Source organism: Nicotiana sylvestris, chromosome 3 (genome assembly GCF_000393655.2).
Source record: "Nicotiana sylvestris chromosome 3, ASM39365v2, whole genome shotgun sequence".
In the NCBI taxonomy this organism is placed as follows: Eukaryota; Viridiplantae; Streptophyta; class Magnoliopsida; order Solanales; family Solanaceae; genus Nicotiana; species Nicotiana sylvestris.
This window is the reverse complement of record NC_091059.1, coordinates 168109985-168136826: the sequence shown is the minus strand read 5'-3', so window position 1 is coordinate 168136826 and position 26842 is coordinate 168109985. Positions and strand designations below refer to the sequence as shown.

Below are 26842 nucleotides of genomic sequence, written 5' to 3'. Positions count from 1 at the left end.
GCCCGAATCTTCCCTTTGTTGAGTATGACCATAAAATAATTCACGTTCAATAACTAATGGTGCGGAACATGTATGTCGTCCAATCCAAGACCCAATTTTGCCTACCAATTCTTTACAAAATTTTATACCCCAGTTGGGGAAAAGCTAAGCAGAAAAGTAATCTCAAAACATAAGATGGAAAAAAAGGAAGCCATCTGCTCCTATGATAGGGCAGAGTAACCTATTCCTACAGCATGGCGTAACCTTTTAATCATCACACCCGCGACAAGGAGACATAATGGGGAAGCTGAAAAATTCTACATAACCATTCCACCATCAATAGTAAGAACCTGCAAAGACAATAAATGCAATACCCCTTTATATTGTGTCAACGAAGAAAAAAAACATTTAGTAATGCAATGGCCCCTTTATACGGTAGAGTAAGATGATTTCAATACCTGTCCAGTAATATAGCTGGCTGCAGGACTTAGTGCGAGGAATTCCACCAATCCAGCAACTTCTTCTGGTTGACCATATCTTCCTGTCATCGCAACAAAATTTGTCAGTAGATTTAAAAAACAAATTACTGATCTTACTGATGATAGTCAATCAGAAGTGAAATATCATCAACTTTCATAATGTATACAGAAAAAATACTCGTAGGACACTGCAAAACCTCACACAAACGAGTATATTTATGCATCACAACACAATCTTTCTACTCAGAACATTATCTGTTCATTTGAATGTATCAAGCTCTGGACCAATTCCTGATAGTTTTGCAGCTCCAATTTAATATTGCGTATGTCTAAATTACGTCAGATTTGATGGGTCAAGATATTTGTTGGTTTGGGATCTTGCAGTAAATGCACATAAATATATTGTGAATTGTATTATAGTCCCGTTCAACTTGGGAGTCTTAGGTGGCAACTGTGAGAGTTTGGAATTTTTCCTGAAAGTGATTGTTGTGAGGAAAATAACTGTCAACCCAGAAATTCTTGCAAGTTGAAAACACCCTTTGTTGAGTTTTTCAAGAGCTTATTAAAAAAAATATGTTTGAATATTTTCGCAAACATTTCAAAGAACCTCCAAACACTCGCACAACCGCCACCTAATCAGTTGTCTAAGAAGTCAATTTCTATATGTTTCCATATTTGATGTGCAGGACAATGTCGCATATGAGAAATAGTTGTCAATCGTAGTCTAAGGAGATTACCCCTTACCTAAGGGAACACTAGCCAAAATTTTCTTCTCAATGTCATCACTTAGCTTAGAAGTCATATCTGATGCAATGAATCCAGGGGCCACAGCATTAACCTGATGAAAAACGAAGATTGTGGGTAAATAGTCAGTAGCTTGTCCTTGTTGAAAAGAACTAATTCCTTTCTAGTTGACATTCCAATGTCCCAAAGTTGCTTATATTAAGAGAAGATACTCACCGGAGTGAATAATCAGTCGGATTAAGGAGCACTTACAGTTATATTCCTGCTGGCATATTCTTTTGCGACACTTTTGGTTAATCCAATCACTCCTGCTTTTGCTGCACTATAGTTGGCTTGCCCAGCATTGCCAACTAAACCAACAACAGAGGATATGTTGACTATTCTCCCCTACAAATATTTAGAGAAGGTTTCTAGGTAAAATTCTGGAGTATATGGAACAATATAAAAGAATGCATTATGATTTGTATGAATAAGTACAGCTTCAAATTGACTGAAAAGGCAAAAATCAAACTGTGGGTGGTAATTTATGCAGCAGTTAGCTAAAACTTTAACCTTGCCAGACTATATCATTTTCGATGAATTGCAATAGGGAAGGCGCAAATAATTTACCCTTTTCTTCTTCATCATAATTTTAGCGGCAGCCTGTAACAAGGAAAAAGATCTCATAAAAAATGTCTTCTTTGAAAAAGACTCAAGTTCAAGTCGAATTAAAACAGGGCAACTGTATAGACCTGTGTGCAGAGGAACACTCCAGTAAGATTCAAGTCGATAACCTCCTGCCACTGAGATTTCTTCATTCTCATCAACAAAGTATCACGTGTTATACCTGAAAAGAAGAACAAGACAATTACTGAGAGGTCATTCTAATAAACTAACACAAGACAGTATAACTTTTCTGAACCTGCATTATTTATTAAGATATCGACTGTTCCCCATCGATCAACCACCTGCATGCATGATCCTTACAAGGTGAATTTATCCAGAAACAACTGCAGTAAAATACATATAAAACTAGTTTCACCAGAAAAGGAGTTTGCTTACAATTTTCATCATCGATTCTACATCTTCTTCTTTTGAAACATCACCACCAAAAGTCATCGCTTGGCCACCACATAATTCAATCTGCCAACAAGAAAGGAAATTAAAATTAATCTCGGGGAAGATGTCAAACGGCCTCAGATGAACTTTACCGCTGTTATCAGATTGCTGGTTGAAACAAGTACTCCTTCAGGTAGTGTTTAACATTATACATAGCACTTAACAAAAGAATTGGAAATCATTCGTCAAACAAGTATTTAACAATTACTACCATTATGCGCAAAATAAAAACTTAGTCCTGCGATATTTGATAGCATCAGCTACTAAATAGAAGAACAAGCCAACCTTCTGGTAGCACAAATTAAACAAAGCAAGTATCATGACTTAACTGGTACGAGATATCTCCAAATGACTTTGGTTGTCAAGATTACTCAGCCTTTCATAAAAAAGAGAGTAATCAATACAAGTGCTCCAAAAAGGTATTCTAGCAGCACTATTGGGTTTCAGTATATGAACTCATCAGATTCGTTGCTAGCTATTTTCTCATCAGAGCAATTCTGAATTTTATCTAAAATACAGAGAGCAGAACCACTTTGTCCATGGCTTACCAGTGTCTGAAGTTATACGAGACCTTGCTCTCCACTTCAGAAGATGTAGAACTGAGAGTATCCCTTAAGGCATCCAAGTACATATGATGTATTTGCCGCAGGTCCTATTAAAGTCCAAACAAGAATTTCCTACTTAAATTTCTGCAATTTCAGAAGTATTACTACTCTGGTTTTCTGATTTCTAGCAAACTGATGTTTACTTAGTATACTAGCTATCATGATTATATATAATAATTGTGGAGGTGAAATACAAGGAGCAACAGCTTGATACAGCATGTTGTAAGGACCCAAATCTGAGTGGAGCTCAATCATTTTAAACCTAAAAATCTCCAGTAATTCTAAGTGACATATGGCATCATTTTCAGTTGTTGGCCGGAAAACAGCATAAAAGTTGCCACAACAGAAAATAATTCAAATGGAACTGTTACCTTTACATGAATGCTCCTAATTTCTTATTCTGATGCTTTTACTCAAACATAATGTGTGCAGCAATGATCAAACCGTGAAAGACACAGCAGAAGTTTAAGAAATATGTTTGGCTTTAAGTATCATAGAATGCAGGACACCACAGAACACTAAATAAATGCTAGGGGAAACATCAATAGTATTTATTTGCTCTTCTAATTGGAGATGAAGGGGAAAAAAAGATATCAATGAAATACCCTTCAGGAAAGAATTTTATCTGGAATGGAAATAAAGAGAAGGGAAGCTATCACTTCGTTAACGGGAGGGTTTTGACACAAAGCAAGAAATCGGGCTTAGGCATAAGAAACTTGAGACTACACAACAAAAGTCTACTCATGAAATGGCTTTGGAGGTTCGGCAGGGAAGATCAAACTCTATGGCAACAGGTCATCACAGAAAAAATATGGGCTAGAGGGACAATGGCTTCCTAGAGCAGTGACAACAACATATGGGGTTGGTGTCTGGAGGTCCATCAGGGCTATTTGGCCTCTTTTTGCTCAGAATATTGCTATTGTATTAGGGAATGGGAGGAAACCATCCTTCTGGAATGATAATTGGCTAGGACATGGACCTCTGAAAGACCTTTTCAGTGACATGAAGGTTTTGAGTCTGAATCCTGAAGTCACAGTGGGAGACATTTGGGACCAGCAGGGATGGATTTCCAACATTAGAAGAGAACTAAATGACTGGGAACTGCCAAGATTCACTGAATTTCTGAATGCTCTTGATCAGTTCAAGGGGACTACAGTGGAGGGAGGATAGGGTTAAATGGACAAGCATAGTAATGGATCTTTTGTAGTGAACTCAGCATACAAACTGCTCAACCAACAGGGTCAGCAAACTCAGCTGTGGAGTTGGAAAACAATATGGCAAGCCAGAATACCAACTAAAGTAGCCTGTTTTGTATGGTTAGCAGCCAAGGATGTTTGTCCAACACAAGACAATCTGATGAGAAGTGGTATGCCATTGTGTTCAAGGTGCTATCTATGTGGAAATGACGCTGAAAGCAGTAGCCATTTATTCCTAACTGTCAGTTTGCTAGAGTTCTATGGCACCTATTTTTCAGTATGAAAGGACTGCCATGGGCCATGCCCAGGAGTACAGGGGAGTTACTTGCTTGCTGGAATTTCTCTGGAGACCTGAGCAAAGAAAACAAATGGTGGAAGACTATCCCTGGGTGTTTATGGTGGACCATTTGGATGGAAAGAAACAGTAGATGTTTTGAAGGAAACAGCAACTACTTATAGAAGATCAAGATGAACTTTTTTTTTTTTGTTTCACTCTGGTGTAAGGAAGATTTTGTACAGGATGTAGATTCAATGATAGATATGACAGGATCAATGTAGTAGGAGATTAGTGGTGGCAAAATCGATAAAAGAAAGCAGTTATCCACCCATATTATCCATCAAAAAATGGGTTGGATAATGAATATTTTAAAAACGGGTCAAATATGGATAAGAACCATATTATCCACTTAGAAAATGGATAACCAATGGATAACTAATATGTTTAATTTTTACATTTGTAAAACATCAAAATTGGGGGTTCCTCAAGTTTGAGAGACTAGGAATTCTCCGAAAAGCGATCATATTCAAGAAGTCAAGGATAATATGGATATCCATATTATCCGCCGGTTAACTCGTTTTTTATCCGTATCAAATATTGGTCGGATGGGATAATTTATCCGTTTTTGACCCGTCCCATATTCGACCCAACCCGCCCGTTTGCCACCCCTATAGGAGATAGAAGATAGCCCTGGTTTTTGCTCTTTTTGATATCTGTATATATGGCCTTAGCACAGCCTTTGTGCTAAAATTATATACTCCCTCTGTTTCAAAAGATTGTCACTATTTCCTTATTAGTCTATTTCAAAAAAAAATTGGCATCTTTTAATATTTCCTTAATAGGAAGCATTTATAGCCACACAAAGCCTATGGTTTATTTAAGACCACATATGTATCTCAAAAGTCTTCACTTCTTTATTAAAGCTTGTGTCAAGTCAAACTAAGACAATTTTTTTTAAACGGAGGGAGTAATATGCTACCATTCTCAAAAAAAAGATATCAATGAAACTATATCGAAAGCCGATGAAATTCAAAGAGAATAATTGAAAGGTCAGTTGGGAAGGTTACTCGTGGCACAAGAAGGGATTCAGAGACAAAATACAAGCACCTGGCTAAGAAAGGATATAATAACGGCTAATATTTACAGGAGATAATACATAAAAAAGAATCAACGGATGACCAAGAACTTCCAGAGCAAAGTGGATTAGACTATCAGAGAAGACAGTAACCCACTACTACCAGAAGTTGTACTCTAAGATGGAGAATTGAAGACCACTATTAAGCAGAACTCCATTTTCAGAGAATCAAAGATGAAAGGGAAATATGAAGAGCAATGGCATTATATTGCAGAGCAACTTCACAGCTTTGGGCAGTGGTATCCTCATTTGACACCTATTAGGTATTTTCAAAGAGAATGCTAGAGAGTATAGTAAGCTAGAAGTAAGGAACCTTGGGATCAAGATGAAAGTAGCATGGAAAGCTAGTCACCTTCTTTGAAGGAATGGAAAGGAAAGACCAAGAGGATGCTTCAAGGTAGGAAGAAGAGCTTAAGAGTTGGTAGGAGACCAAGGGCAGCATATATACAACAACAACAACAACAACGACCCAGTAAAATCCCACAAGTGGGGTCTGGGGAGGGTAGTATGTACGCAGACCTTACCCCTACCCCAAAGGAGTAGAGAGGCTGTTTCCGGAAGACCCTCGGCTCAAGATAATAAGAAAAACAAAAAGGAGAGAATATTAGTTTCACCACAAAGATTATAGGAAAAATAGGAGCATAAAATGCAGAAGGAAAAATGCAAAACAAAAATGATGGCTAGTAAATAGGTCCTACACCGAAAAGAGAAAATAGTAAGACACTGCAACGCCCCTAGCTATTTCAAACAAAAACCCTACCAGACTAGGCTCACAACAGTACAAGGTAACGCAAGACTCAGATACCTCCTAGCCTACAACCGTAATACTCGACCTCCATAACTTCCTATCAAGTGTCATGTCCTCAGAAATATGAAGCCTCGCCATATCCTGCCTGATCACTTCTCCCCAATACTTCTTAGGCCGCCCTCTACCTCTTCTCGTGCCCTCCACAACCAGTCGCTCACACCTCCTTACTGGAGCATTTGGGCTTCTCCTCTGTACATGTCCGAACCATCTGAGCCTCGCTTCCTGCATATGCACCTTCTCCCGAATATCATCATTTCTAATCTTGTCCATCCTAGTGTGCCCGCACATCCACCTCAACATACTCATTTCTGCTACTTTCATCTTTTGGATATGTGAGTTCTTAACAGGCCAACACTCAGCCCCATACATCATCGCTGGTCTAACCACCGCTTTATAGAACTTACCTTTGAGTATCGTTGGCACTCTCTTGTCACACAAACGGATGTAAATATTTTTTATTACCATCTAAAGCGAATTACTTGAAATGATATTTTAGTTATCAAAAATAGAAGAACAAAAAATAACTGTAAGCTTTCTGAAAAGATACACCGCATTTTCTATTTTGTCATGCACAGCTAATGTTAGTACTATTTCTACGTCATTAGCCAGAAATGCTTTGAAAACTAGATCCCACATGCATTCCAACTTTATGGTATTTTGAGTCATGCATTCCAACTTTATGGTGTTGTTGGAGTATTCTCTTTCCTGCCTCAGAGAATAGGTCAGGTGATAGAGTCCAGCTTTTCAAGATTTGATGCTGACCAACATGCAGAAATTCCTCCAACGACTTGGAGATTCATATTTCACTTCAGGTCTACGAATGGAGAAGACAAACAAGAAGGACAACAGCTAGGAGAAGAGATATCAGATCTTAAAGAAAGAGCTCCCCTTATAAACTTGAATTTTGTGTTAGTGTAGCGGATGAAAGTTGCATACTGTGGTCTTTCAACTCATATTTTCCCCAAAAGAAACAAAAAAATGAAAAAGAAGTGACCACCCCAATATGGACCATTGAGCACTCAGAATGGTGAAAGAAGCGTAGAAATACTCTTCCAAACATCATTCTGAAGTCAGAAATACAGTTCTATTGTCTCAACTTTTAACCACAAAAACAGATATATCACATGGCATTGGAGGGATTTAGTACAACAACTATGCCTTAGTCCCAAACAAGTTGGGGTGATGGGTCAGCTATATGAATCATCACTTCGTGATTTAAGCTCAACTCATATCATCATACCAAATTTGCAGTAAAGCAACAAATGACACCTAATTTTTACTGGAAAAAGGAACACAGACCTCTTTGGAAACTTGTTCTGCCTCCTTTGAAGATCTCGCATAATTCACTAGGACCTGAAAACAAAATATCAAGTGGGTTGAAAGAGTGCGCAAGAGACTTTTCCCAAATTACTCCCAATTTGAAGGCCAAAGGGTCAAGAATTATCTAACAATAACAATAAGACAGTAAGCCAAAACCTCATAAGGCGATTAACTAGATAAATCCAAAACTATGTGAAAAATAATATTGCAGTAGTAATGGAACATGATGGACGAATGAACAAAAAATGACCTTGCAACCAGCCTTTCCCAAAGCCAAAGCAACGGCCTTCCCGATTCCTCTAGAAGCTCCGGTAACAACAACGACGGGAGCTTCCAGTTTTGCGGCACCATCAACTCCAGCTTGCTCGGTAGCTGCCATTTCAGCTCTTACACCTGATTATAATATCACGATCGCATTATCCATCAACACACATTAAAACACCTAAAATGAGGCAGAAATATGTGAAGTGATGTACCTAAAAAAGCGGGAGAAGAGGAAGAGGACCATCGGTATTGCAAGGGAGCGGATAGGGAAGGGGAAAGGCGGATATGCGAGAGTTGGCGGCGGACGGAGGAGCATGCAGCGGCGGACGGAGGGAATTTGGCGGTGGTGGTGGCGACGGAATTGAAGGCGAGAGAAGCCATCGAACGGAGAAAAGTCACCAGGTAGGAATGAAAGGGAGATGAGATCAATGGGTTTCCTTTAATTGCAATGCTCCGATGAAATCGAGGCAGAATTAAGGGAAGAGCCTCTGTTTCCAACTATGCTAATTTTGGGATTTTGTTATAATTGGATCTTCTAAATAATTAAGTTAAATATGCATTATGTCTAAATCGGGGTGTGATGTTAAACCTGAATACAGAATAATAAAAACAGAGGATATATGTGACCCACACCCAGCTAATATGGAATTGAGACGTACTTAATTAGTATTGGTTGATTGTTAATGCTTGCAGTTCCAGCAAATTAGGTGTGTCATTAGTGAAAAATTGAAAATGCACTCTACTATTGCTAGTCAAATATTTAGAGGAACCACCACCAAAGATGTGGTGAATGGATTGGACTGTTACTCTCTTAACCAAAGGTTTCGAGTTCGAGCGTTTCCCCCGAATGGGATCCTACGCGACACGAATTCAGATATAGTCGGGTTCCAATGCAGGTACCGAACACCGAATGTGAAATCAAAAAAATATATTTAGAGGAGGATATTCGATTATTACACGAATTCAGATATAGTCGGGTCTTCAACTCTTGAATGCTTTCAATTTTCCAATGACATTTGCCATAAAAGACAGTAAATGAAGAATAAATACTTGTTGATCTAAAAAGATAAAGAGTGATTTATTTTGTTTTATTCAAAGGAACTAAAAAGACTTAATTTCCATTTGACACCACCGAAGATGTGGTGCAGTGGATGTGACTGTTCTTCCCTTAATCAGAGGTCTCAGGTTCAAGCCCTGAGTATAGAAAAATCCTTGGTAGGAAGCGTTTCTCCCCGAATGGGGCCCTATGCGGCGATCCGAATATAGTCGGGCTCCAATGCAGATATCGGACACCGGGTGGGAAACCAAAAAAAGAAATCCATTTGACACAATCTCTGAATTTACTAGATCCAAAATGACTTACAAATTTATATTTTTAGGGGTCGTTTGGTTGCCGGTTAGAGGGATTATTTTTTTTAGTTTGTTATATTAGAAATTGATATACGCTACATAAATTTTAAAGTAAAATACTTATTTACTGATTTTGTCTCTAACAGATTGAAAAGAGGAAGAGCCTAGTAGCAGCGGCCAGCGAGGCATCATTATCTCCATGCTTGTTCTCCAAAGAGTTTGATACAAATCAATCTATAGAAGGAAGCTTTTTATGTGTAAAATGATAGGGGTAAATTTGTTATTTCAATATTTTATCCATATATATCCCGCAAAAAATAATACACAGATTGACTCATAACTTATACATATATTATTTATGTAGAATTATAAAATGACAACCAAACACAGTATTAGTTATGCTGAATTTTGTACAAAATAACTAATGGCTATCAAACATTGCCTAAGTTATATTGCCCCCAATACATGGATATATATATATATATATATATATATATATATATCAGTTTTGCGTTAACAAAAATTCATTTGATGCCCCCTGTCTCCTCCTCCTCCTATATATATATATATTTATTTATTTATTGGCTAGCGAATGAAATTAATTTCAGCCGACCGGCCAATATTGTATTTTGCCCAATCATCTTCCAAATGTTAAAAAAAAAAAAAAAAATCCTTATTTCTTATTAGTACTTTGGGTAATGCAATAGATAATAGAATCAACTCACAGAAGCCATGCTTACACCAATTCTTCTCCTTATTCCACACAAACGGAAACTGCAGGTAAGCATTAGTTATTTTAGCTATAATATCAACACATGTTACTGGCTTCAACTGTAGCTCAAACCTGTGAAAATTACCACACAGCTACATGATAGCTTGCAAGATAACTTTCAGGAACTAGAAAAATAACTCTCAGCAAGACCCAACAAGGCTGTAACTGAACACAATATTGTTTGCTTTTCTATTGATGGCAACAAGTACATTCTTGAAGATTACAACAAATTTCACAGCCCCGTTTTTCAGTAAGAATGAGTAAGCCCACTTATTGCCTTCGTCTTGATAATGTCCCTAGCTCTGTACAAGCTACCAATACAGTGTTGCTGCTATTAGTCTCTTATCTATGACTTATCTTCAAACATTCCTTCATCTGATAGCCGAGATTCAGTCCCATTGACGTAAGGTTGGTTGGATACATTCGCACTTGGGTCGCCAAGGATGCTGTAATCAAAGTCTTCTTCATCATCATCGTCATCATCAGTACCAACTTCATCACTGTCAGAATCCTCATCATACAATTCCCGCACTATTCCTTGGGCCTCCATCTGCATCCGCTCCTTGACAGCATCTTCATATGCCATTTCATACCAAACAGTACCTTTACCAACAATAGATTTATTGTGAGCATCCGTCATTCGCTCCTGCTTGCTCTTCTCTGAGTTCTTTGGCTCACCCCAGTAGTCATATCTATACAAGGGACTGTCAGGATCATACTGATCCTTTCCAAAAGCACTTGGATCCACATACCTACCGGGCTCTTCCAGTGGAAGCCCCAGTGCTCGCCGACTGCAAGAGCATCAAGCAAGTACACAATCAAAAACTAAGTTTAGAGATTGAATTTTCACATCAGAGAGACAAAGTTGGATCTCTTTAAATGTTACTAACATAGATGAGAAAAAAAAAACAGCTCGGAGAAACACAACCATTGTTTTAAAGCAGATGAGAAGACAAAAGAGACATGTCGGTCAGAGTCCATATAATCTATAATGCTACGGCCCTCATGTGTAAACATTTAATACATCAAGGACATAAATGGCTACAAAGCTATCTACCCAATCACTGATCAAACAGAAAAGGCGAACCATTCTATGACTCAATTAACATGAAATTTATCTGTGCCACTTGGGTGCAGATGAGATACTAGTAAAATAAGAAACAGCAAAAGAGCTGTAAGACATAATAGGTAACATTGACATCAATGGCAGTAGATCAGGTAGTCAAATATTCTCATTTAAAGAGAACGTCAAGTTAACACTAAATGCTTTCAACTCTTTGACCAGACATCAATTTTATTTTTAATATACACGTCATTCTTGTAAATTACTTCTATTCTGTCTTCTATTTTCTCTAGGTAGGTTATGTCTGGGACTTTGCTGGTAGCTTATTATTATCCCTTCAAATACTCTTACCACGATAACATCAAAAACAGACTATAAGCAATTGCATTTTAGAAAATTGTACAACGTCTTGTGATAACAATCCAGTGAACAAAGGAAAAAAGATAGAACTTTAGTCATCCAATCCCTGGTTATTGCAGACTCCGTTAATGAGTCACATGTCCTTATAAGACCATTCTGACTTTTATGTGTTGACAGTCATTCTTTTGTGTATAGGCTGACCACCGTGTCCATACTTCGTTAGCAGCCTTTTAAAAGGTAGGTAAAACATGACAGTATAATGTGACTCGTGCACTGCATACACCATGACATGTTAACTCACTGACCAACTACACCGCAATCACAAACTAGTTGAGGTCAGTTGTACGGACCAAAATATCTTGTTTGTCTTTTAAGACAAACTAAAGGGAGCAAAACTTTTAGTAACTAACTACTGGAGTATTGGATATTCATAAACGAATCTGAAGAATTCTTGAGATAACTAAAGCATCAATTATCACTCAGTCTCCAATCTTATATCCAGATCCAACCGCTGCACCTTTAGTGATGCTGCTAAGCTCTGTAAATTAACGCGATACAGATAAAACCCCACAAGTTAGACATGATGAGGCAATTCAGGTTTGAACAAAAACCAACCGAGAAGGTAAACAAATCTTTCAGTAGAGAAATTAGTACTCCCTCCATTTCAATTTAAATGACACACTTTCCTTATTAGTCCGTTCCAAAAAGAATGATACATTTCTATATTTAGAAACAATTTAACTTTAAACTTTTCATTTTACTCACTTTACCCTTAATGAGAAGCTTTTATGGCCACAAATGTCATGGCCCCACAAAGCCTTTACCCCTTAAGCTTTTAGGACCACATATTTCAAAAGTCTTTTTTTTCTTCTTAAACTTTGTGCCAAGTCAAACTACATCATTTAAAGTGAAACGGAGGGAGTATTATATATGAATGTCAATTGCATAATAAAACTGTGAAGAAAATGGAGCTTGGGCCGAACTCAACCTCAACAGCTAGATCATGAGGTGAGGATTGCCCAAGATTATATAAGGAGAGAACAATCCATCCCTCAACCAATGTGGGACACTTATCACCCCCTTGCACGCCAAGACTGGACATTTGGGGCATAGACAATGTAACATGGGGGTCCACAATTGGGTAAACCAAGAGTTGGGATGGGTCTTGGCTCCAATACTGTGTGAAGAAAATGGACCTTGGGCCTAACTCAATCCCAAATTCTAGCTCATGAGCTGAGGATTGCCACAAACAGCCCATCCCTCAACCAACGCGAGACACTTAACAAAAACAAATTATTCTCTTCATTCCTGGGGGTTAGGGTTGTGGGGAAAGGTTTTCCTGGCACTGTTAAGTTAGGGGAGAAAGGCCAGTGGGAATACCAGCTTATATCTCTTAACAGAGCCTCTCTTTCTTCAAGGGACCGACGCCAATGGATAAAGTCATATTCATCCATTTCAATGTTTCGTCTCAGCTTGGGAATTTTGTACACCTCTCCTCGTTCTTGTGCTTCCATTCTTAGTTTATTATGGTGCTGCATTACAATAACAAAAGCCACACAAAGAGGACATATCTTGTCATTAGATGCCTTTAAGAAGAAATTTTTTAGATACAAAAAACCTTTTATATGAACAAAGGAAACGATAAGCAGAATTTTTCTCATGTATATCTGTTGCTCCACCTCATCTCTGTAAAGAAAATTTTCTTTAATAACTTAACAACAAATGCAGGCTCTTTTTAAATTGAAACTTTTAGCAGGACCAAGTCATCGTGTATCCTTAATATGATCAGATTATCATTTTTTGTCTATACTTATCCCCAAGATATATAAACCATTGTTGAACTCTACATTACTAAAAGCTGATTATTCATTGTAATGAATTAGACAATTCAGTCTACCCTGCTTGTACACCGCAGATGTTTACTTTTAATATGACATGTAATATACCAGTAACGAATATTCCTACTCTCCACAAAAGTTCTCTTCCCAAGGTCAGACATTAGATTGAGATTCTTTAAATTTTCTTTAACATGTTCTCAAAAGGTTCAAAATTGTAGCATGTATTATGTAGTTTCTCTCTTTTTCTTTCTTTAAACAAGTGTATCATGTAACTTCTAAGTCTCTAATTTTATTGTCAAAGGCTAGATTCATAAGCACCTGATTTCAATCTCAAATCGACTAATTCATCCCTACACGTAATAACAGTGGTATCACTAGTCACAACAAAGTAATTAATATTATCTCAAACCTGACGCTCAGCAAATGCAGCTTCCAAGTCAAGCTCTTTTACACTGACTTTCTGCAGAAGTTACAATCTTGTCAGATAGATGCATGACACAACAGAAAAATGACTTGATAAGCTGCTCACCGTAATCATTTTAGGAAGCAACGCTTTCTTATAATAAGCTTTGGAGTATTCAATGCGATTTTCTTCATCAAAATCTTCATCATCAGTTAACTCTGTCAAGTTTTTGCCTTTATATTTAACAGGATTTGCCTCCATGTCATCCAGAATCATTTGTTCAGCATTATGGATCTGCCATAACTGCAGAATAAGATATAAATGTTAATCAGGACTTGTTAGCTGAGATGGTCTAAGGTGATCCAATACGCATGTTGCTAAGAGATAAATTTTGGGGTCAGCAGTTTAAAAATATGAAGACATGGATCAATTACTTCAGTAAAGGGGGTTAACATTGATCAGTTTGATCCATTTTTAAGCACATTCATACAACACATAGCAACTTCAAAGGAGATTTTAATCAACAACATAGTTAAAGTTGTCAAAAGAAGCTTAAGCAGAATTTTATGGCTATTATAGTTATATAGACATATTGCAATGGCTACTTCAACGTAACTAGTTTGAAGAGCTCATGCAGAACTAAGCTCCAGCTTTCAAAGCTGTATAAATGCTTCAACAAAGAGGCATACCTTGTCCACGTAGGGGTGATTTGATAATATTGGTTCTTCTTCGACTTGGACTCCAGGGTCTTTTCTAGGAAGAGGTTGTCTTCCACAGTCACGCTATGAAGTGAAATGAGACAGACAGAAAAATCATAAAATAGAAGATAAAGTGAATCCAACATCCTACGAAATATGAACCAAATCATGCATCATATAATAGGACCATTAATAGGAAATACAAAAGCCGGCCAAAATAAAATGGTCCTTACGCGCAATTCATCTAGATTTGTATCCTCATCGCGGTGAAATATAGGCGCAAAATCAAATCTATTAAAGCTGCAATCATAACACTCTCTGTTAGTGTCAGAATATATGACCCAAAACAGCATCTATGTGTTTCTGGAAGCATATTATGAACAATGACTAAATTTGGGAAATGAATGTCTTAGAAAGATCATAAATGCACTTAAAAACCAGAAAATTAAGATTTGCAAATCTACATACATTAGGTGATCTATGTTAGGATCAATAAAGCGCATCTCAATAGGGAACCGAAACCTGTAAGGATCACGTTTAGCCTGAAAAGGAACAAAAAAAATATTAAGGCATCAATCCACCGTAATTGAGATTGTCTCAAGCATCTTAAATATGAAAATAGTTGTGAACCAGAAAGGAGAAGTGAAACTACAAGATATACATAAGTAAGTTTATACATGAGCATACAAGATCAGATGTCCTGCCTTTGTACTTTATAACAGAATCCAGAAAATTATCTCAATTTCACAAAGATGGTTAAAAGAAAGAAGGTAAGAATAAGCGCAAATGAACCAAAAAACTGATTGGGCTACCTGCTTTTTTCCGAGACAGCCAAATTAAGAGCAGCTATATGTTTTGTAACCTAAACTCATACACATGCCTAATATAATTGTGTATATTGAATGACATCCCAGAAATAAGGCTCCTACTGGCCCCAACATCTAGCAGATTTTCTCAATAATGCATGGCAATCAATGTATCGATTCCTATAACCTCTGAATACATATGAAGATAGGCTAAATCTGCAATCTGGTGTTTAACTAATACACTTAATTCCAAGTTCAGTGAGAAGCCAAAAACTAACAAGATAACTGATGATAAGTGCATAATGGAGCATGATTCTCAGCAGAATAGTGCAATATACTCCGTAGCCCAAGTGACTTGCTAGTCAAATGATATGATATTGACTAGAAACTCGGATGTTGTTCTTTGATGTACAGAAATTCCGATTATATTAAGCATCACTCACCAGAATTTCAACTATGACGTGCATACCAACTTTTATGTGATGGCGGATCCAATACCAGTCATTTCGCTTTATTGGCACCCACCTGAAATGCATTGACGAAGAAATCATCAAACACAATAATCTGAAGTTCTCATCTATACGTCCGGAATTTGGTTATACGGGTCATATGAACAAGCTTACCCATCATGAACACCTCCAATGTCAACAAATGCTCCTTGATAAAGATGTATAGCTGTCACCTTACCTGCACAAATCTGAAAAAAAGACTTCCTATAAGCTTGCCTTTCGTTAAAACTCATGTGTCGCAATGATTAATAAATTGATATAATTTCCAATTGAATTGAGCAATGCAAGACATATTACAAAAAGTAGCTTTATGTCCTTTCAATCTGAAATGGATAACACTAAACCTCGATGAGGTTTTAGTTTTGTGTTAATTTTACAGTTTCCTAGATTTGGTGTGAGACATAAATTTACAGTTTACATATTACAAAGACATTGAACATGCATGTCAAATTGCTCTAGTAATTAAAACTAGAGAGAAAATGAATGTGCACCTCTAGATAACAAAAGATCGTATCAAACTTTGACAAAAAGGGTTAGCATGGGATACCGGCAAAAAAAATGTGGCTAAAGTAAAATTAGAATATAAGGTTCTATCATTTCTCTTCAAAAGTGCATACATGTTTATTTCTACCGCCAAACTGTAGGAGAAACTACTCAAAGATATAGTGATAGAAACTACAGGGAGAAACATAAAAGAACCAAAAGACAAAAGAGAAAAAAGGTGGAACTACAGACTACAATAACATTAAGCTCGTTCGGTTGAATAAAAATATACAAGAATCAAATTATCCTGCTCAGACAATTTTTTTATCAGGATTATCCCGCTCAGACTTTTAAAAGTAAAATATGGCTAAAGCACTTCGTAATCTCTTCAATAACTGCACAACTTTTCATATTCATCCATCAAGATGTATGAAAACAGAGTTCCTAATAGTCAAAAGTAAGATTCACGATATTATCATCAGAGAAAGGGAAAAGAAAGCAACTTACTTGTCCTGGGTAGTAAAACGGGAGTTCATACTGCAACCAAATGAATAGGGGAAAAGTTATGACAAAAACATCCATCACTAACCCTAAATAAAGAGCAAAAATATTCAACAGCAACAGGAAATGCAACACTATCATACCATTCCATCTTGGTAATCCTTTCCCCTTTTTCTCCTCCCAGGATAATAATCCTGGTCATACTGCACAGACATCACAAATTGCGCATAAGTAGTACAATATTAAAGATGAACAAATATACATTCTTTTTTAAGCATTTTTTCAGACAAAAGTGAAGCGCGTAAAAAAGAAAAAACTTTACATCAAAATAATCAACTCAATGTTAAAGATAAAAGCAAGTAGCAGACTTGAACACTTATACATGCTACCTCTAAATACATTATTTGAGATAGCACAACAAGAATTAAAGACTTCGGCAATGCATTAAATTTAAGTTGTCATACTAATAGCCTAACATTAACATAAAACCTCATTAACGGATACAAATAACCCTGTATTACCTTATAAGATTCTTGTTCCAATCTATCCTTATTAGCAGCAACCCACTCATTGTACTGCTTCAAGAACATCTTATACCGGTCCAACCCCATATCATCAGTTTCCATTTTCACCATCTCCTCCACTTTATCATAGTCCACTCTCACTGACTGCAACTTATGGGCTTCCCTAATAAACTCCAATTCCTTCTTATCAACCTCCCACCCCCTCGGCGGCCAATCCCTAGGCGGTACATGACGAACCACTAAAGGCCCAGCCCACATAGTACTCAAAGGCTCAGGAATTTCGCCTTTAATCTCAAATTGCTTAGCGTAATACTCATCTTCCGTTATACCCATTTCTGAAATTTTCTTTTTTCGGTAGTTTGGGCTAAGCATTTTAAAAGCTTCAATAGCTTCAGGAGATTGAAGGGCGACTTCTTCACCTTCGTTAAGTGATTTTCGGGCGAAATTAGCTTCAGGTGAGAGGATTTCTTCCCATGGAGCCCAACCACGGTCGACCCAGTTTTTGCGACGAGCTTCTTCTTCTGATTCTTTCTCTTTGGGCCCAAATGCTTCAAGGAATGCGTCGTCATCACCTACTGGGAATTCATCTGAACTGAAACAGTTAAGTGTAAGAGGTCGGGAAGGCTTGGATAAAGAACAGGGGAAGAAAGAAAAAGAATTGAATTTTGAAGATTGGGGTTTAAGGAGGGTTTTAGAAGATGGGAATGTGAAGAACAAAGAAGAGGTTTGAAGAATTTGCATTTTCAGATTGGAATGCCTCCCTCTCCCCTAGATTGCTTCGTTTTTGTATAGATAAAGTTGGTTTGTTCAATTTCTTTTTATTTTCTTTATTACCATATCTTTGCTCCTTCAAGACTTAATTACTGGCATGCATCAATTATGAATACCATAATTTTGTTGAAAATAATGGAGATTAATTGATTTAAGACTACCTTGTCACGTTTTCACATTTTTAAGTTTGAAAAACTGCTTATTTAATTCTTATTTTAAGATAGAAAAAAGAAAGGGGTGATTATTGGATACTGTTACCAGATATCTATTGAAAATGTAAAAATTGCGCGGGTTGCCCTATTTGGTCGCCCTCGTTTAATCTATACCTATTTTTTTTTTAAAGTTTTAACTTATACCCACTTTTTAAATAATTTCAGTCTCCTTTCTCCTCCTCCTTCGTTTTCTTCTTCTTTCTTCTGTTGCTATTGGTACTGCTATGAAACTTCAGTTCATGGGATGATTGCCATAAGTATATTTATCAGCTTATTTAAAAACAAATTATAAATAATTACGTAAGTTAATAGATAATAATTTGTGAATATTTCCACGTACGGGAAGTTTAAGGTCACACTTAGTGATTTTTTTCATGATAATTCTATTCTTTTCACGTTTATTGTTTCCAAATTTATGATTTAGATACTGTTGACAATGTGATTATTTATCTAGTATGTTAGAAAGCTTTTTTAAAAACTTCAGCTTATATAGTGCTGAAGTTTTTACAAATAAACTAAATAACTTCGGCATTTTCTGCTCAAATTTTTGAAAAAGCTTTATGACAAAACTAATGAATCCAGGACAAAAAAACTTCAGCTTATTTAGTGCTGAAATTTTTATAAATGAACTAAATAACTTCAGCATCTTCTACTGAAGTTTTTGAAAACTAATAAATCCAGGACAAAAAAACTTTAACTTATTTAGTGGTGAAGTTTTTATAAATGAACTAAATAACTTCAGCATCTTCTGCTGAAGTTTTTGTAAACTAATGAATCCAGGAGAAAAAAGCTTCAGCAAATAGAGAACAAAACTTCAGCTACTATGCTTAAGTTTAGCAATTACAAACAAAAACTTCAGCAAATAGAGAACAAAACTTCAGCTAATATGCTTAAGTTCAGCAATTACAAACAAAAACTTCAGCACACTTGGTTCAGCAATTTTTGCTGCTTCAGGCCCGTCTACTAGAATGCTGAAGTTTTGCATGATTGTCTTTGCTACTTCAGCTCCGTATGCTGAAGTTACGCGAAAAAGTGGATACGCTTGCAATTTTTTTTTTGCAAAGTGAACACAAGTTAAAACTTGACCCAAAAAGTGAGTATAAATACAAATGCCCCGTTGAAAATTGGTTACAAGAGATCCAATTGGTTCTCTATACATTGCAAATGTGCATTATCATTTTTATCATGTGTTTGGTTAAAAATTTCTTTTCAAGTATAGTAATCCCGAGATTATTTATAGCATTATTTTAATATTATTCTTAATATCGCACCCCCCGTGGGAAAATGAGCTAATCCTAATATAAAACAATCATAAGATTGCTAACTAGAATATTATGAAACAGTAAAATTTTTGTAACAGAAAACAAAAACAGAAAATCAGAAGTAAAGCAAAATCTCAAAATAGAATCTGAATTAAATTTTGGAATGAAATCGAGCTCACTGAATGCACAGTGTGTTCTTAAGAAAGTTATTCCCCTCAAATACCCGAGGTGTTGGAAATTAATCAATTAATTATTGACCGAAGCCGAGTCAAGCGACGACGGCACGAGGCTTACCTTATTTCCAACCCAATTAACACCAAGAGAAGTGCTTTTTTAATATAAGCATATTCCATTTTCTTTCCACTATCAAAGCATAAGGGAATAACTCAACTTCCCTTCACATTTCTTCCATCTATTTCTCGTTCACCAACTTCGAATCCCAACAAAGACAACTTAAAAACTCTTCTTCCCAAGTCATTTAAGAAGATCAAGGTTAAAATTTAAAATACAAACATGTACAACATGTAAAGGTTCATGTACTCTGAGAATTTTTTTTGACTCTTCTCTTGCTGTCAAAAGTGCTTACTCATGGTCTATCGTGCAGTTGATGATATCATTCTGGACTAGTTTCCAGGCATACGCCAACCATACATACCGCTTTCTCGTTCAGGAATTTCTTAAGATTAAGGTTCGAAAGGACCAGGCGGCGATGCAGTATGAGGTGTAAAATCAAACACATACTCTATATTTTATCCCCGTATATTCCATTTTTAATTCAATAAACCAAACATCTACCAAAAACGCATATAATATTTATAATTCCGACACAATACTTTTAGTATAACTTGAACCCTTACATTCCTTTGTTGCCTCAACGATATATAAAGGTCAAATCTTTCATGTTACTCTTCGAGATTACATGGTATTCATACTAAAATCAAATAGAAACAAAGATTACGTAGCTTTTCTATTGTTAACTTGTGGAGTACTACAGCAATTTTTGTTCCTCAGATAATTAGAGAAGCTAATGCAGACAGAGAATGTGGTGAACACATAGATATAAAATAAACTAAAGCACGGACTCATTCTCTGACAAATTGATTAATTAACTTTAAGAGATTGTGCAATAATAACAATCCTTTGATGAGGTTATAGGTCACCAATGTAGCTTAAAAGATTTGACAAATAATAAGAGCCTAAATCTCAACCCAACTTCCTTAAGCAGGACTGTCTAACAGTATATAAGATATTAAATATAGTAGTAATACAGCTATGAAACTAAAATAACTAAATATTATTTAATTTAAAACATCGTCTGACAAATACTAAAAATCTTTTGTCACGAGGAAATTTATCTAGTTTTCTATAATCAAGAATAGAACTTGTAGTCCTTGGCTTGCAATATGATTTGCCTCAAGGCACCAATGGGAGCTAAAATCATCAGAAGAACACCAAGTATGATGCATATCTGCATTAAACAAAGTACAATTAGCAATACAATCAAAGCCTATCAATTCTCAATAGAATTAAATATGCAAGTTTTGTAACATACCCAATTAGTGAACCAAGACAAGCCAAACTTTTTAGGTTTGTAGATTGCAAGCCACATGATACAAGGAAGCTGCAACAACAGTGTAAAGGCATGTCAATATCTGAGAGATTTGATTTTATCGATCCATCGCAAATGTTATTTTAGTTATATGACATTTTTTATATGAGATCCAGTAAAAATTGAGACGAAGTTAGATAGAGAATTGACTTACGAAGTAAGTGGTCGGAGCAAATGCAAATCCTCCAAAGAAACCCAGTAGCCCACCAAAGAATGGGAATGTTATACCAAGAAACATTGTTAGGGCTGCACAACACAAAATAAGAAAACAATAAGTTATGTCCAAGCTTTAATTTACTGAGCAAATTAATCAACATTTAAATTGTTGAATGCTGTGACATACCAACATAACTAGTCCGAACAATAAACCGTAGCGTTTTAGTTGGAGTGAATTTCCTTTGCTTCACCAAGTAAGATTCCACCATGTCAAACACACCCATTGCAAACACCTACAACATCAAGCAAGTAAAAATAACAATTAGTATAGTTTAAGCATGAGATACCATTATATTATGCTAAACTTTTAAAGTAGATTAGGCGCACGTCACGAGTTTAAAAACTATACTGGACCAAATATAAGTGTAGAAGAATTATAGAGGGCCGAACTCATTATTCACCAAAAAAATTCAAACCGTGCCCTGAGCCGTCACCCTCAACCAGAAGTATGGAATTCGAGCCTTACGAGTTACGAATGAAAATACTTCTGGTAATAAGAACCATTTTTTCTTTTAATGGGCTCTATGTTGTGCGAATACGAATTAGTCGGACCAGTGAGTTTCGAGTATCGAAATATTAAAAAAAATTAAGGGTAACGAAGAAGATTATTGACCTGATAGCTTCCAATAACATGGACAACAACGAAGGCGTTAGCAATGATAATAAGCCAAGCAGGTTTCTCAAGGGAGATCAAGACATTATCCTCAACACTTTTCCCAAAAACTGCATAGCCAACAAAAGCCACAGGAAAGTAACACAAAGCCACAACAATGTAGGCAAAAATGACTCCTTTCCACATAGGTTTCTTGGCTGGTTTTTCAGGAGAAGAAGGCATAGTTGCCTGAATTTCCAAGACAACATTATGACCAGCAAATGCAAAAGCAACATCTCCTAAAGCACTCAAGAAACCAAATACTCTTCCTGTAGTTGTTGATGCCCTTGGACTGTAATCAACCTCTGGTGATATTCCTTTATGTACTGATGCTCCCCAACCTATGGTTGAATAACTGCACAATTTATACATAACCAGAAAAAAGAACTGTAAGTCAATAGAGAAAAGTTCTTTGAAAAAAAAAAAGACAACTTATACTATAAACTGAATGTAAACAAAAGGGACCTTTCCACAAATAGCTGGTCGGATCCACTGTTTACTTTTCCTATGCATAATTATACAATGATTGGACATGGTTATACATATACTATACATGAATTATAAATATAGTATTGTACATCTGCCCAGCTATTTTTAGTTTAAATGGTTGGATGTGCGGCTATTTAAATTAATTGTTCTAAACAAAAGTGATACTATTATATTATAACAAGTACTCTATCTTATATTTCAGGTTAATCACTAACTCATTCATTATTATGGACACTTACATGTAATATTCTTTACAACAATCTGGTTGGGTAAACATCTTTTGGTACTAGATTTTCTGTAGGAAAAACTTATAGGAATCAATTATTATTATTCCTTTCCTCTATTGTCAGTGAATAAACGTTAAGCTATTTTTAAAAAAATCTACACTTTCTGTATATTGAAAGTTAAACAAGTAATGATCTCACTTTTTATGAACAAATACATTAGTTATCCAACCTAATAGTGTAAAGAACTAGGTTATTTTATATCGTCAGCATATAACAACAACAAACCTAGTGATTTTCCACAAGTGAGGTCTGGATAGTTAGTCGGTGCACTAAGTTCCCGCTATGCGCGGGATCCGGGGAAGGACAATTAATCAGCATATATAAAAAAATAAACCGAAAAGAAAAAGCAAGTAATTAAGTAGAAGAAAAACCTGAGAGACATGATGGCAGCAAGGAAGGAGACAAGAGTGATGGAGTTGAAATTGGGACAATGGGAAAGGAAGAAGTGAATAGAACTAAACATCATGATAAAATAAGTGGTTTTCAATGGTCTACAACTAGGACAAGCTGTATCATATATCTTTTTGATGGATTTGCCACCAGTGACCATATACACTATGTTCACACCAACTTCAACCATTAGCTGCTGAGGAACCACAATCCAAAGACCAAGTTTTTCACCAAATGCATGTTGCCCCAGCTCATGGTATCTGTCAAATCTTTTACCTGGAACCATCTCATGCATCTCTACCATTTGCCATAAGGTGTATAGTGTTATCACCCATGATAATACCATTACTGTTGCTCCAGCACCCCTGTCAAAATATTATATAATATGAAATTAATACTCCACTAACAAAATATTTAGCAATTACGAAGCATCTAGTAATGGCGCATTCTTTTTATGTATTAAGTTAATTATAACTAAACTTTTACGATAAACATTGAGAAGCATTGGAAGATCGTGGGTGCAATTTTGGATTCAACCGAAATTAGCTTTGTATATAGGTGTCACTGCTAATATATCACAATTTTCTAAAAATATATACATATATATATATGGAATTATTGCCAAACTTTTTGGGTGCCGGTGACCCTCTTGGAATAGCATAGGTCCGTCTCTATAAACATCCCTCGATTTTAAAAAGAATGAACCTTTTACTAATATTTGTGGAGTCAAACACGATTTTTTTAATTATATTTTTTGCAAATAGTTTTTTAATACTGTGAATTGTTAAATATTGTGACTTATAGTACCTTCTATGCAATTTCTAAATATGTAAGTTTTACTTGAAACAAACTAAGGGAATCTATGTCCGAATTCATATAGAAAATTAGTCAATTTGACCCTTGTACTTCGAAAAGATTCAAACAAATTAAAACGGGGTGGCGTAATTGATAGCATCACGCATGTTAAACTACACTGATAATAGTAACCCTTGCATGGAAAAGGAACAAGTTAAACTCTCATAATATAAGTTCTATGCTTGTAGCCTTGTAAGATTTATTTTTAATGTATAGATTAGTAACTGCATGCTTGTTTTCCCCACCCATCATAAGAAAGAAGAAATATACTCGTACGTGTTTGTCTATGACTAGACTAAACTTTAAGCCTGGGAATTGGGGTAACGTTTCAATTAATATCATAAGCAATAATCAAAATATAACACAAATTTAAGATCTAGAGCAAGTGAGTTTAGGATGAGTACTATAATATTATTATATGCATATATTTTGAAGAAAATAGATCATAATCTACATGTATAGTTCGTTAAATTATTCATATTCATACAATTTGTCCTAGATCCGCCTCTAGATATATAATTTTGGTATAGTGAAGAGGTAGTAGAGAAACATACCAACCCAACTGAGACATGGCATAAGGGAGGCCAAGAACACCAGCACCAACCATGGCAGTGACATTGTGAAACGCCGAATAATACCACTTTGCATTCCTTGATGATGTGATTGGTAGCCAATCGTTCAGATCCTTATTACTGCTTCCCTCAGATCCTGATCCTCTCTTTTTCTTCTCCTCTCCAGTCATCTTCTCTTAATTTCCTTTGTTTTCTTTTTCTCTGTCTCAATTTTCTGGATATATATTCCCTTCTTAGAGGATTATTTGAGTTGTAATTGTAATGTATACGTAGAGACTGGGGACTGTTGAAAGTGTCTAGAGCGTGATGACCCTCTCCCCTTATATAACAGAGTTTGTTTCCTTTTAAAACTCTATTTGGGATTGTATCATGACCCTTTTGCCTTTCTATTTTATCGTTATAAGGATTAAAGTTTCATATATTATCCAAACTCTGCCGCTTTAATTAATGAAACATCAATATATAATTAACCTGCTCATACTCGGAGTTGGATACTAAATTTAAAATATTTATACCTTATCCCTGCCGCATTATTTTTCCCTAAAAATAGTTGCTTCATGCAAATAATTACGATTATAATTATCTACGCTTTCGATGTATTTTATCTTAACTAAAAAATTTACACATTGGAGGCAAGTAGTAAAAATCCTAACCTACCAATTATACACGCTATTCTTCCCCAAATACCTTATTCGATCAAACGGATAAAATCAGCACAATATTCGCGGGTAGGGTGAAAGTAAAATGACCCCTGTAATTCGTTATTAACATATAGCATTTCAGATTCTTAAGATTCTCCGCAGGGGAGGATTTTGTTCAACTTTTATGGTATCAACAGAATTTCTTGAGTTAAGTTCTACTAATTCAGGAAATTCTGTTGATATGGATTATGGAAGTGAGTTCCCACAAATAATAAATGACCTATATATCCCCAGAATATAGGAAACAGAATACACAACAATCCACGATTGATTCCCTTTATACAAAGATAGGGTGGGAATTCTACTTAATTAACCAGTCCATGCATGCATATATTCACATACAACAACAACAACGACCCAGTATAATCTCACAAGTGGGGTCTGGGGAGGGTAATATGTACGCATATATTCACATAGTGAATGTAATATACTAGAATTTGTAATCGAGATTAAGAAGAAGATAATGAGAAAAAACGGGATTTATTTATTAATCGTAATAGAATTGGGATTACAACAATGTTAATTCTACAATGAAAGCGACATTACTCCATGAGTAACCTGAAAGAAGAAGAAGAGAAGGAGGTTAGAGGTGAGAAAGAGAGTTAGCAAGAGAGAGAAAAATCAGTTGAGAAGTTGTAAGTGAATTTACCAGAAATTGTGTGCCGCTTCACTCTAACTTTTATGTATTAATAAGCTCTTTACTATGCTGCTTGTGGACTGAATTGTAGTTGAGCCTATTCCAATCTGCCTGTAAAAATTGCACGGGGCGTCCTATTTGGAGTTTGGACGCCCCGTTTTAACCTGTAGCCGCTTTGTCTTTCTATTTGCACCCGTACCCGTTTTTTTTGTTAAAAGTCATTTGAAAAGACTGTTTTGCCCTTCTTTATTAAAAGACTACTTTCTCTCCAAGTATACACTAGTCCTCTACTGTCTCTGTCTCTCACTCCTGTTATCCGCGTTTTTTGATTTGTTCTTCTCTGAAATCAAACGGTTTTCGTTGTTGTTTTGATTTTTCAACTGCTAGTCGTCGTTGTTCCCACATTACGATTTAATCACAGGTACATTGCATTAACTTTCTAGGTTTTATTTTACGATTTAATTTCTGGTTTTGGTTTTGATAGTCATGCATTAGTTTTACTTTTACGATTGTGTTTTTAGGTTTTTTGAATGAGTGTTTATGTTGTTGATGAAAATTCTATATTTATGTTTTTTGAACGAGTATTTAAAAATTTTGAGAGTTAAATATATGATACTATTTAAGAGCTGAAGTATTATTTGTTTTATAATAGTTCAATGATACCTTAGATAAACAGAATTTGTGTTTTGTTTTTTGTCAAAACTACAACATGTTTTTTTGCTGAATGTTTTGTGTTTGTAACTGGTGAAATCCAGCTTAAGGAGCTGAAGTTTTTGTGTTTGTTACTGGAGTTTTTGTTTTATAACTGTCGAACATCAGCTCTAGAGCTGAAGTTTTTGTTTTATAACTGTCGAACTTCAGCCTTTTTAGGTATTGAAGTTTTAACTGATCTTTTTGATAATGTCCTGATGTTATTTTTTGTAACTTTTACTTTTTTTGAACAGATGGCTCCCAAAGCACCTAAAGATCCTAATGCA

At 35.9% G+C, this 26842-nt stretch overlaps 3 protein-coding genes across 3 annotated transcripts; all 3 read right to left on the bottom strand.

Annotated features, from left to right (window-relative positions):
- Positions 1-25: 25 nt before the first annotated feature.
- Positions 26-8429, bottom strand: LOC104211558 (3-oxoacyl-[acyl-carrier-protein] reductase 4-like). The gene is made up of 11 exons (XM_009760634.2): positions 8118-8429; positions 7892-8034; positions 7621-7674; positions 2244-2324; positions 2104-2149; positions 1934-2028; positions 1812-1844; positions 1455-1589; positions 1203-1296; positions 438-520; positions 26-329 (listed from the first exon to the last, which is right to left on the bottom strand). Exons 1-11 carry the CDS (start codon positions 8284-8286, stop codon positions 297-299), a joined length of 966 nt encoding a protein of 321 aa, XP_009758936.1. The 5' UTR covers positions 8287-8429; the 3' UTR covers positions 26-296.
- A 1764-nt stretch (positions 8430-10193) lies between these two features.
- LOC104211559 (protein PLASTID TRANSCRIPTIONALLY ACTIVE 10) lies at positions 10194-18019 on the bottom strand. Its single transcript, XM_009760635.2, has 12 exons — positions 17210-18019; positions 16832-16891; positions 16695-16724; positions 15819-15892; positions 15639-15720; positions 14858-14931; positions 14623-14689; positions 14381-14473; positions 13818-13994; positions 13698-13748; positions 12831-12982; positions 10194-10818 (listed from the first exon to the last, which is right to left on the bottom strand). Exons 1-12 carry the CDS (start codon positions 17951-17953, stop codon positions 10374-10376), a joined length of 2049 nt encoding a protein of 682 aa, XP_009758937.1. The 5' UTR covers positions 17954-18019; the 3' UTR covers positions 10194-10373.
- Positions 18020-20584: 2565 nt separating this feature from the next.
- On the bottom strand, positions 20585-24957 carry LOC104211560 (lysine histidine transporter 2-like). The gene is made up of 7 exons (XM_009760636.2): positions 24510-24957; positions 23082-23465; positions 21896-22289; positions 21410-21515; positions 21221-21312; positions 21010-21078; positions 20585-20925 (listed from the first exon to the last, which is right to left on the bottom strand). The coding sequence occupies exons 1-7, from the start codon at positions 24695-24697 to the stop codon at positions 20827-20829; spliced, it is 1332 nt and encodes a 443-aa protein (XP_009758938.1). The 5' UTR covers positions 24698-24957; the 3' UTR covers positions 20585-20826.
- Between the last annotated feature and the right edge of the window lie 1885 nt (positions 24958-26842).